This window comes from Hylaeus volcanicus, unplaced genomic scaffold, assembly GCF_026283585.1.
Source record: "Hylaeus volcanicus isolate JK05 unplaced genomic scaffold, UHH_iyHylVolc1.0_haploid 12197, whole genome shotgun sequence".
NCBI lineage: Eukaryota > Metazoa > Arthropoda > Insecta > Hymenoptera > Colletidae > Hylaeus > Hylaeus volcanicus.
The window spans coordinates 739,866-751,649 of NW_026533147.1; the positions used below are offsets into that span (position 1 = coordinate 739,866).

At 31.6% G+C, this 11,784-nt stretch overlaps 3 protein-coding genes and 1 long non-coding RNA gene across 11 annotated transcripts; 3 read left to right on the plus strand and 1 right to left on the minus strand.

Moving 5' to 3' along the window:
- Positions 1-44: 44 nt before the first annotated feature.
- LOC128883063 (uncharacterized) lies at positions 45-4,114 on the minus strand. 6 transcript variants are annotated; one of them, XM_054135045.1, is made up of 16 exons: positions 3,918-4,114; positions 3,736-3,825; positions 3,512-3,669; positions 3,361-3,436; positions 2,904-3,312; positions 2,763-2,832; positions 2,368-2,707; positions 2,050-2,145; positions 1,792-1,991; positions 1,648-1,748; positions 1,392-1,490; positions 1,138-1,321; positions 966-1,077; positions 765-886; positions 478-642; positions 45-363 (listed from the first exon to the last, which is right to left on the minus strand). In XM_054135045.1, the coding sequence occupies exons 1-16, from the start codon at positions 4,000-4,002 to the stop codon at positions 58-60; spliced, it is 2,613 nt and encodes an 870-aa protein (XP_053991020.1). In that variant the 5' UTR covers positions 4,003-4,114; the 3' UTR covers positions 45-57. The 6 variants fall into 6 exon arrangements, 5 of the variants coding, with proteins under 5 accessions (XP_053991020.1, XP_053991019.1, XP_053991021.1 ...); XM_054135044.1 differs by having other exon boundaries at positions 2,904-3,436; XR_008458700.1 differs by lacking the exon at positions 45-363 and having other exon boundaries at positions 503-642; positions 966-1,046; positions 1,225-1,321; positions 2,904-3,436.
- Positions 1,183-2,214, plus strand: LOC128883065 (uncharacterized). 2 transcript variants are annotated; one of them, XR_008458702.1, is made up of 3 exons: positions 1,183-1,726; positions 1,802-1,913; positions 1,965-2,214. It is a non-coding gene; the product is annotated as an uncharacterized LOC128883065 (long non-coding RNA). The 2 variants fall into 2 exon arrangements; XR_008458701.1 differs by having other exon boundaries at positions 1,624-1,764; positions 1,816-1,913.
- Positions 4,115-5,169: 1,055 nt separating the features above from the next.
- LOC128883026 (uncharacterized) lies at positions 5,170-11,330 on the plus strand. 2 transcript variants are annotated; one of them, XR_008458684.1, is made up of 6 exons: positions 5,170-5,218; positions 5,273-5,346; positions 5,494-5,682; positions 5,744-7,483; positions 7,555-9,619; positions 9,676-11,330. XR_008458684.1 is itself a non-coding variant. In XM_054134984.1 (5 exons), exons 4-5 carry the CDS (start codon positions 7,269-7,271, stop codon positions 9,032-9,034), a joined length of 1,695 nt encoding a protein of 564 aa, XP_053990959.1. In that variant the 5' UTR covers positions 5,170-5,218; positions 5,273-5,346; positions 5,494-5,682; positions 5,744-7,268; the 3' UTR covers positions 9,035-11,330. The 2 variants fall into 2 exon arrangements, 1 of the variants encoding a protein (XP_053990959.1); XM_054134984.1 differs by having other exon boundaries at positions 7,555-11,330.
- Positions 5,523-5,940, plus strand: LOC128883116 (dynein light chain Tctex-type 1-like). Its single transcript, XM_054135127.1, has 2 exons — positions 5,523-5,682; positions 5,798-5,940. The coding sequence occupies exons 1-2, from the start codon at positions 5,523-5,525 to the stop codon at positions 5,938-5,940; spliced, it is 303 nt and encodes a 100-aa protein (XP_053991102.1).
- Positions 11,331-11,784: the final 454 nt, after the last annotated feature.

Consider the following 11,784-nt stretch of genomic DNA (forward strand, 5'->3'; position numbering starts at 1 on the left):
TTAAACGTGAGCTAACTTGTCTTTTTGTGTTTAAAATTACGTGATCTTTAGTCAACTTTAAAAGTAGTTCAAAAAAATTTGACCAGGAGATGTAAAATAACCTTCACGTTGGTAAATATCTAAGACTGTCATCAAAGAAAGAAGAAATCGGCGTGGTGGAAGCACAATAGAAATTGGTGGTATTACACAGGACTGAAATTTGGATAGATGATGAGAGTCTTTTTTTGAAACTGATGGGAAATTTGGTAAAACACCATTGTCTGACGTTTTATTCATGGGTACAATAGGGTTTTCGTGCATTTTTTTAAAAATATGTTCAAAAGTTAACTTGATCTCATAACGGCGAAGGCTTAGTAACCGTATCTACAAAACGTCAATGTTTCACAAAGTCAGCAGAAGCTGTTTTTATTTCTCTATTCAATAACGCGTTTTCGCAAGCGTTCGAAAGCATACACGCAAAACAAGCACTCGACTTACCACTTGTGTGACAATATTATATATACCGCATAAAATAAAATATGTAAGAAAAAGACCGAAACAAAATTTACTTTGGTATCTTGATAGCACTAAAATATGAATTGTTAGAAGAAAAAATGTTTCCAGCCAGCTGCGCATTAATAACATATCTATGATGCGAACGTCCTAGGTACAAATAAATATATTTTTTTCCAAAAAAAAAAAATTTTTAAACACCGTTTGTAACAAACATAAATCTAACACACTATGTTTTTTTTGCTAATCAAAGTAGCCAAGCATATACCTACCTTTACAATATCAGGACCTATAAGTAGTTGACATAAAGATGCTGGAGCTAATGCATACCGACAATTTAAAAATACAAGCAAAGAACTGGTCGTTATATTTTCTTTTTCATCCGTATGTACGCCTATAGTATAATGAAATAATAAACGGTGTCAGCAAGTACAACTTTTCGTATGCCCGCAGCAATGCCTCGTTTTCTTTACCCTTGTTATTTTGGGGATGAAGGAGTATTGTGGCGGATGGTTGATCAATGTTTTTCGGCCAAAAATAAATGTATTGGCGGCCTAATAAAGCACTTTGAATGGGAAATAATGACTAAAGAAGAAAAAAAAAACACTCTGTTGTTCCTTCATATTTTGTAAAAGCCTAGCTTACATACAACAATCGAAGGAGTGGTGGTATATATAAGAGTCGCAGTAAGAGGGGTTGTGTCTTAATGGAAAAATTCCATAGCCCACTTACTTCAAAAAATTGGGTATCCCTTAACACTACCAGAGTTGATGCAAAGCATGTTGAACGAATCATCCATAACAGAAGAAAAAACATCAAATCAACAAACCTTTGGAATTCAATAGAAACGTGTTAGTTTACTATCATGAAAACACTGTCAACTACTATTTCAAACGTACGGTGTATACATCCACCAAGTTGTCAACATCAATAGACTACTGATTCCAATAACATAAAAAATTAAACGATGTTCCCAGGACATTTGTTTCCAAGGAAAACTACAAAACTATATAAATCATATGTAAAAAAGAACAATGTGAGAATCGACTCTTTCATAATACTGCATACTCAATAAAACAAGAATGGATAAGATTATGGTAAAACACCAGAAAAAGATAAGCTTTATTTTTATTCCAAGTTGTTTGCCATGCTTACTCTATTTGTTGTGGTGTACTATTCTCAGTATTCAATACAACAATACTGACAAGAATCATTTGGGTCGTCCATGCAATAAGTAAGGGAAATATTAAGCGAATCTATTAACATTATATAGTAAGTACTGATTGAAAACTTTTTTACCTGCTTCCAGTAACTTAAGAGTAGTGTATCATCCAGCAAGGGAAGCATGCCGCGTCTTCCCCCCATTTTGATACATTTTAAGATTTTTCGCATAATAATGCAAAATGAAAATCCACGCAACGGTATGGTTTTTTTCGTATCAATATCACGAACTAATTGGTATATTTCGGAAGGCGTTAATAACGAATCCCCTTTTTTCACTACAATCACACGATAGCAAAAGTAAACAACGTTCTATATTGAATTTATATGAACAACCGTGAAGATCCGAATTAGATGGACTTTCTAATGCGAAATTCCCAGTTTTCATAGTCACATTCGCTTCATCTTTCGATAAATTTAATGTTGGGTTTTCTTGCAATACATAACATTTTAATTGTAAAAGTTATGCCAAATAGTCAAAAACAACATATTTATCACAAATGTTTCTTTTCATTGAACATAAAGTTTGAAAAACTCTATCTAATCTGTAAACTGTGAAATTGCCCTAGTGTTAAATTTATGATTTACACAAAACCGTGCCAATGCTTGATGTAATTTTTCAAATTCACGCTCCATTTTTTTAGTGACACTTACCTAATTCCAATACACCATTTTTGGTGGAGAGACGACTAGAATTTTTGAAACCATGAGAATAGTAGGATAAAGAATCACAACTTGTGACAATGCGCAACTTGTTTTCTTCTGAATCGTTGTCACACATTGTACCAGAAGACCAAGAAATACCCCAGCGGTGCGAAGGCCGATATGAGTTGTAATGCACTTCCCCGTTTGATACACAATGTAGAGGGTCTTTTAATTTGCGGTTTCGACAACTTGTGCCATCCTCACGTAGCTTTTCTGCATCAGTCCCCGTATGATTCGATTCTTTCTCAGTAAGTAATAATTGCTTTGTGCCTTCAATCCAATACGAGTTCTACACGAAGAAACTCAATTTGAATTTTAAAAGTATTTTTTTTTTTAATGCCTACCGGTTTAACATAACCCTGACGCTTTAACTTTTTGGCTCGATCTTTTTCAGCTAACCGACATTGATTCAATCTACAAAACAAGGTATTTTTTAACCGTGAATTCATTTAAAGAGACATTCAAAAGAGAAAATCTATGTTCACCTAAAAATTTGTAATGGAATAAATAATATATTCTTCGCTAACATGGAATGATCAGTAAAGATATGTGGGAACACTACCCAAAGGGTTATACGAGACACCACGAGTGGAAGATCAACAAAAAATAATGATACTAAAGCCGCATGTTTACGCGTTAAAAAAATATCAGCTTGAGATGGTAAATGACTCGAATTCATGTCATAAGATTGGGACATAGTTTCTTCTGGTTTTTGAAAAGACGTATTGGTTAATTTCGGTGGAATATCCATTTGAAGTGCTAAAGTCGTTGGAAATGAATAGGAATGCATGAAAATTCCCGTGACAACAAAAATGCCGGAAAAAAATCGTAACCAAGAGTATTTGACATGAGTCAATTCCTCGTAATTCAAGATATGCAAACTCAACAAAAGATCTATAAGATCTAGTATAACATGAACCACCATGTCTACATGAAGCATACTCTCCAAAGTCACGGCGAGAGGAGAAGAACCATAGAGTACACAAGAAGCTCGAAAAGACACAATAGAAAAAATCACCTGTTTTATATACAAAAGCGAATTGAACGGGATGACTCGAACATACGCACGACAAAAAACGCTTTGCATACTTACTGGCGTTAAGAATAAACTTTGATCTACATGAAAATATGTCCAAACGATTGCATCTTTGATGAGATGTGACGCATCGGTAAATACACACCAATATAAAAGCGTCAGTTTGGCTAACACAATCCAGCTATAAAAAAGCCATATAATACCTCCTCTCAATGCTAATAGAGAAATGCATAGCGTTCATTTTTTGTTTTGTTCTCAGTCGTCTTAGTTCTTTATCTAACCTGCCAACTCCATTGAAACACTACATATAATATAGATCAAAAGAAGACCATCCAGTCCAACAAATATATAACATGTTAAACTCAATTGCGCTACATTCAGCACAGAAATGTTTTATTTTGTTATGTTTTTCAAAAATGGTTAGTCGAAAAAAAAAATTCGTTTTTTTTTCATGTAAACATACTGATAAGAAAAGTGTCGATAACAAAAGCTTGAAATAAAAAAACCGCACACAAAAGCAGTGTTGTAACAATCGCTATGACCAGCATTTTTCTTTTTTAGCTTTTCATAAGAAAATTGTAAAAAAATCTTATTGATTTGATGCTATAAATCCTTTTTTTTTTAATTTAGCCAACTACTAAAAAAAGAAACCAACATGTTTCGTCTAATTAAGACCAAACTCTGTTTGTGTTAAGAAAAATGCCACTTAAAAAGCGCTCATTTCGAAAACAAACAAAATTGCATTAAATTTTTAAAATAATTTTTTTTAATATTTTCCCTTCCTTACTATTGATAAACATTCATTTAAAAAATAATTTAATGTCTTTTTTCACGGTTGACTTTTTATTCTCAAAATGATACTAAGAAACGATATCTAAAAAACTTTTTCTTCTTCCAGAAAAAGGGTATTACAATTTAATTTTTGCATAATTTCTTTTCCTTTAACAAAAAACATTTAATTTTTCTTTAAAAAAAAATAATTTTTTGATTTAAAACTTGTTTAGTAAAGAATTCGTTTTATTTGAAATGTAACAAAAAATTTTTTGAAAAGCTTTAATGTGTCATTAAGATGGTCGTTTAAATAAAGTTGTAGCAACATAGATGAAAAAAGCCTTGGTATTATCTTTTATTAAGTCAAAAGGACGTTAACGAATCATTAAAGTTTGTTATTTTTAAAATACATTGCAATGTAACATACTATTTATATTTTTTTTATAAAGCACATTTAAAAAAAGGTTAATTTGAAACTGTAGTAAGTCAAAAAATCAACTAAATGATTCGTTTTGCATAGAAAAAATATTAAAATTCATTGACCTTATAGATCAACCAATTTGACCCAAAACAGCGCTGTGTGTTTTTACATATGGTCTACCACTTTGAGTGTTTTCATTAGAGTAAATGCGTAACACATCTGAAACAACTGAATGGCGCTTTTAGTAAGATGAATAAGCTGCTTTTACGTTTCTTTTTCTTTTCAACACTTGGTTAATGAAATGCTAAAAAGAACGTACACACTTTTAAAAAAACAATGAAGCTTATCTTTTTAAAAAATAAAATTTTGATTAATATTTTAAGTGGATTTGTCAAATATTAAAATAGGTTTCTGTTTTAACCAAAACATATCAAGTTAAATGACAAGGAATACAAAGAAAATTCCTCTTCATGTAATAAAGGGTGCAGATTATGTACGCATGCATATACCATCAGATTTTCTACTAAACCAAAAAAGAGTGTTTGCTCTATGTTGAATTTTTACGCATTCAGGTAGCTAATAAATTTTAAAAGCTAACCAAAATGTATAATATGTTTTTTTTTTAGACTTAATCTTTTGTTTGAATAATATTGAAAAGAATAAGGAAGCATTACAAAAAACTATTATTGAACAAATTTATGTAAGTGTTTTAAATACCAATTTACATCTACACAAATCAAGGAACTGTGGGGATCGGTTTTCTCTCCACTTATCCTTCATTCTTTTATTAAATAAGAGAGAAAGTGGAAATTTTCCTTATTTATTCATGAATTTTTTTTTTTTTCAGAGTAAGCAGAAAAATACATTAAAGCTGAAATGCCTGTCAAAGAGTCATTAACCATATCGAAACCGCAACCTTTTTCAACTTTTAACGATCGTGTGAAACAATACGTCACAACAAGTGTTGAGAACGTTTTAGGAGCTGCTAATTACGATGCAGCCGAAGTTCCCACATGGGTCGATACCATCACAGCAAGTACGGTGACCATATACAAATTGACAGTTTATAAATTCGTTTCATATTTATGCCTGATTAGGTATTCTAGATAACTTACAACAAATGAGCGAATCCTTCAAATATGTTGTTACAGTTGTCATGTTACAGCGTACTAATACAGGATTTCATCTTTTTAGTACTTGTTTCTGGGATCAGTCGTCTGACGGAACTGTAACGGTTCAATGGGAAAATAAGTCAATGCATTGCGTTGTTACCGTCTATGGTATCGCTGTATAAACTTAATATCAAATGATGATAGAAGCTGGACTTTCTGTTATCAAACGAACCGTTCGAAATTATGTTTTTATTACAAAACTAAACTTGTTGTTAAAGCACAAAGTGTGCCTTAATAACCGGGTGTCATTTTACAGTGTTTGATTATTTTATTTTGTTATTAAAAAATGTACACATGTTTAAACCAGTCTTTTTGTTTCAGTCAAAAGTTAAAGCAACAAAATTTTGTTGATTATTGAATGAACGAAAACACTTGAGTAAATTTTTCATAAATAAACAAGAAAGTCGTCCGTAAAAGAAGCAAACAAATCTTTCTCTCTATCTTGCACTCAGAATGGAATATAAACTTATTCGGATTGTTGTGCATTCGATCACTTAAAATACAGTTATTTTGTAAAGAGTTTTTCTGACAGCATAACAAGACGCAGACAAATCTACCAAGGTTCAATTTCGGTTAGAACAAATAAAAAAATGTATCCAACAGCCATGTTTTTATTCAAGATAATGAGTCATGTATTGAACTACCATTTTGGTAGGAACAAGGAAGATCAGTGGATCTAGATTGAATTTTGTTACTAAAAACGAGAAAAGGTGCATTTAGGTGCAATTTCCTTACTAATCACATGCAAAATGGATTTGATTGGTTTTTTTTTACTAATAAAAAATATTGAAATGTTTTTATTTTGTTATTATGAGACACTCTTTTTTTTTAAAATAAAGAAAAAAGTATACAAGGAACTTTTATTATGTATTGCACAAAAAATGCTAGAAAATAAAAGTCAGTATTCCAGCCTAAAAATTGTTTTATTTGTTGACGTTGATTTAAAAAACAAAAATTGGATTAAAAGAATGTGAAGGAGAGATCCAGTTAATTTTGATATGCTAATATGCATGTTTTAATGAATACATGAACAAGAGTTGAATCGAGTGAGAAATTTGTCGAAATATTAGATAAGCTTCCTTTATAACCCATGGTTTTTTTTCTCAACGAAAGTTAACAAACTTTTATAACTTTAATTTGCAAAATGACTTTTATTAATAAAGTATAACATTTGTATTTAAAAAACAAAAAAAATTATATGTTAATGCTGCAGCTTTTTGCTAAAAAAAAAATTGCAGCTGGCTTTGCAGATAGTCGTGTGTTTTTTATTTCTGTAACGAGCATTTTATTTATTTAGTATACTTTTTCTTTAATTTGTTTTATCCTTCTAACTCTCTCTCTCTTTCTTTCTTTTTTTTTTTTTTACTTTTAAAATTTAATTTTTTTTACTCGTTGAAACAAAAAAAGGTATTTTTTAATAAAATCAAAGAAAAAATTATTTAAAGATTTAATGAATACTAAAACGTATATTTTTCCAGCCGTTCAAAAAAAAATACGGAAAACGAAAATTTGCATTTACCATTTAAATGGTAAATGTATTCGTGCTTCGAATTGTCAGTTTGCACATTCAGAAGAGGAATTGAAAAATCCACCGAATCTTTATAAAACACGCTTGTGCATGGAGTATTCATTAAAGAATACATGTCCGCAAGAAAGTCAATGCGGGTATGTTTTCTGGTTTTAAAAAAAGTTTTTATCTTTCTGTTGTCAACTCCATTGATTTTTATGATATTTAGTTTTGCTCATGGTCAAGAAGAACTCCGTTGGACAGAAGATCTTTACAAAACGTTACCATGCCCTTACTACAAAAAAAACGATCTGACGTCATGTTTTCTCGGAACGACATGTCGTTGGGCACACGGTGAAGAAGAATTAAGAACACGAACAAATGGCACCGGTCATACGCTATCACGGGAGCATGAGAAAAGGAAAAAAAAATCCAAAGTGGGGACAACATCAAAAGATTTTTTAACTCCTCCTACCACCAATACAATGTCAAATATGGATCCCAAAACAAGGAAATTCTGTGACTATGATGCTGATTTTGATTATGCAGCTGGGAATGCTAAATGTGAAAAAAAACAATCAGATTCTGTGATATCTCAAATAACCATGTCTCCTAGTCATTCATTCAATCAAGATAGCACTTATAGAAAACAAATAAAAGTGGGATTGAAATCTTCAAAACATGAAAATATTTTGAATAGTGCGAAAAAAAAAATAAACCATTCTTCCAATAAAGGCAGAAAAACCACTAATCGATTCAATCAATGCCCTCAATATTTTAAAGAAACCAATATTTTAAATTCACCTATACAAAGAAATGGTTCAGGCTATGGGAAGGTACCATTGGAGAACACAAAGTCTTGCTGTGAAAAGTCTTGTTACCATCGATCAGTTTCTTTTAAATACAAATCTCATTCATTATATAAAACGTTCAATCAGTCTGTACAGACTTGTTCTCCTCGTTTATCGTACGGAAATCAAGAGACGTTACCTTACTTACAACAACCCCACAGTTTTTTAAAAAAAGCTAATCGATTCGATGAAACGACAACCAATGCAACCACAACAGACCGAAGCAAAAATAGTCAACTGTCCAATACAATTTTAAACACACAGGAAACGTCTCAGAACACAAATGAAGATGATTTTGACTTAAGCTTTTCTTTAAATCATCCACCCAATAGATCACCTCCTTATTATATGTACCGATCATCAAGTTTAACTACACTACAAGACCATTTATCTATGCAAGGTGTTTTTGAATCACCATCCGTTCTAACAATTCCTCATTATCAAAGATCTTCCACACAATCTTCTATGCTACTTTATGATAATACAAAAAATTCGGATAGTTTAAAATCATACGATGATACCAATGTGCCCTATAATTGTTTACAAGATCCGTCTAATATGACGAAACCATATAATGGAACGTTTTCTCACCGTCGAAATATTTTTCAAAAAATGACATTTCATTCGACGGAGTCTCCGAAAAGGTTGTTAGTCACAAGTCAATCTGATTTACCTTTGTGTCAGCAAGAATTCGAAGAAATGGAAGATTTGTCGAATTTATATTCTAATTCATTGACTTGTGATATGAATCGTTATGCCGCTTCTCAAGAATTTTGTTGCTCTATATCGACTGCTTATGTTTCTTGTCATTTAGATGAAGAGAAATGTGTGCAAGAAACATATACTTCACCAGCTTAGAAATCTTATTATTTGTGCGAATCCCCACGATATGATCAATTCAACGTTTCCATTCATTGATCTATAATTTTATTTGGAACAAAAAAATACTATCATGTTTTACAATGTTTCAATCCATCTGACCTTCACTCCTTTTTATTATGGCTAGCTTTGGCACGAGAATTAAAAAACAAAAAATCGTTTAATGCCACTTTTCCACCTTATGCATTACCTACAAAACATTTGACAATATTTTGGTAACAAAATTTTTTATTTTTTTACCGTTACATTTTCTACAGCTTTTTAACAAAAAAAAAAAATTTTTTTTTTTGATTACCGTTAAGCGTTAATTTTTTTTTTCTTGATTTTTAGTAATAATTTTTTTTTTTAATTTTGTTTTAATTTTTTTAAGTCATGTACCTATTTTTCACTTTTTTGTTAACAAAACAAAAATTGAATTGTATAGTACAACATAGCAACGCAAAAAACAATCACGTTTCCCCTTTCAATATGGATAGTATAATAAAGACAAAATTACTTCTCTGAAACTAAGTGTTTTCATTACCTGAAGGCGTGTTTAAAATTAAGGCTGAGTGTAGAATTCCAGTGAGAGTTTTGTTGATTCAAAATAACTTATTCATTTTCTTTTTTATGGGTGTCAGTTGAATGAGGTGCTTCAGGAGATAGGAATGAAACACTGTACTCTTTCTGGAGAGAAGAAAATAATGAAGGAATCATATGCATGTTTTGAAGAGTATTGATTGAACATTATGCAGGTTCAGATGCAATTTCAGTTCAATCAAAAGAAAAACAATTTTAATGAACGAATGAAAAATGGATTTTTAATCAACAGTTTCAATCACTCTATATAAAATTATTTCTTGTAGTAACTTTGGTGAAATTTCAATTTTTCTATAGAGTGTTTGAGTGAACTGTTCAACTAAAATGGATGTTTCTAAAAAATTGTGACGTTCATACCACTAGTAAACGTGACGTGTATGTACTAAAATAAAAAAAAAAACCTTACATGCTTAGTGATCATAAAGCTTTAAATTTTTCTTTTTTAATCCAGTAAAGTACCGCACAAATTTTTGTAATGAGTTGAGGGGATGAGACAAAATGTGTGTATGTTTTCGTGAATTGGATTAGAAAAAATGACAAGTGTAGAAGAACTCATACAAGAAAGTAAAGGTGATACATTGGTGGATGAGGTGAAAAAAAAATTTTGTCAGTCCAATAATCCAGATGATAATGCATTAGGCTATTTAAGTGATGAGAAGCCCTACAGTGAAGCAGTTGAAAGTGTTACCGACAACTGTTTACCCACAGAGTCATGCCCTTCTTGGTTACCAGCAAGAACAAAGAATTTTAAAGGGTCAACACAAATGTCGTCCTGTGTTACGGCTCTCGGTTCTTCTCATATTTTACCCTTGTTTACGAGTCATCCTGAAAAAAAATATTTACATTTAAAAAAAGAAATTCAAGCTTCAAAGTTAACTAGTTTGTATAGTGAAAGAATTTTAAGCACACTTGAAAAGTTTCGAAAAATAAAAAAAGGGTCGCAGTGCTCAAGCAGCCTCCTCACCCATTTGGCTCATCAAGCTGCTTTAAGAGCGTTACATCGGAACGCGTTACAACGTGAATCACAACAACTCTGTACTCCAATAAAAAAAAACACATGCGACGTTGATATTCCACCTGTTTTTTATAAAGATATTCAATCGGCACTAAACACGAGTGTGAATAGAATTAGCCCTAGAGCTCGGTTTGAACTTGTTTATTCATCTGTTGAAGGATTTCGAGAAAAAACAATTATAACTTTCAAAAAATATTGCTTTCGTGTATTACGTCACTTGAATATTATAATTCCATCATGGGGTTCCTTCAATGATTCATTTCAATGGCACTCTCATTGTATTCTTAATGCATCCTCCATTCAGGATATTTCAAATTATGTTATCATTTTCGAAGACATTATGGAAAACGTTTCTTTCAGGTTGGCGGAAGCTCAAAAGAATTTGGATGGACAAACTCATGACTGTACGTCTTTGGCTGATTCGAGCGAAAAAGAAAAAAATTGGAGTGGTTTATTTAATGTTCTACAGTCCAATAGTGAAACGAAGGATGAAACTAGCTTAAATGTCTGTGGCGCATCTATTCGTCAAGAGGAATCTGAGCATTCACCAAGGAAGTGTATCGGTCCATTAAAAAATTCAATTTTCTCACACAATGCATTGTTCAAACAAAGTATCACTACAATGTTGTTAAGGATTCCATTGTTAACATCGTTAATGTATCAGGTGGATGCAGAAATCATTGCTCGCTGTATTTTGCACTTGGATCTTATACGACAAAGAACAGATATTCGTTTTATTTCCCTTCCTAATCTTGATGAAATTATGAAATCATTCCTGGCACAGCAAAATATTCATTCAATGACCCAATCTCCTCTACACTTTTTATTGGATAAATCATTAGTATTTCGTTCTGTTGTCAATTCGAATTTCAATTCCAGTCGACGGAACCGTCGACGAGCATCTGCTATACAATACCCACCATATGCACGCAGTTCCTTGCAAAGAGAAGGAAATTCAGATACCCCACAAGCTTCCCAATCAAAATATCCACGCATAGATAATAAAAAAAAAAGTTTTTTTTTTTTTTGAAAAATTTCACCAGTAGTCACAATTATATGAACTTTAGTAGATTAAAAGATTTAACGATCTTGTTGTTTTATTTCATGTACAATTGACTCAAATGTAAACCAACAG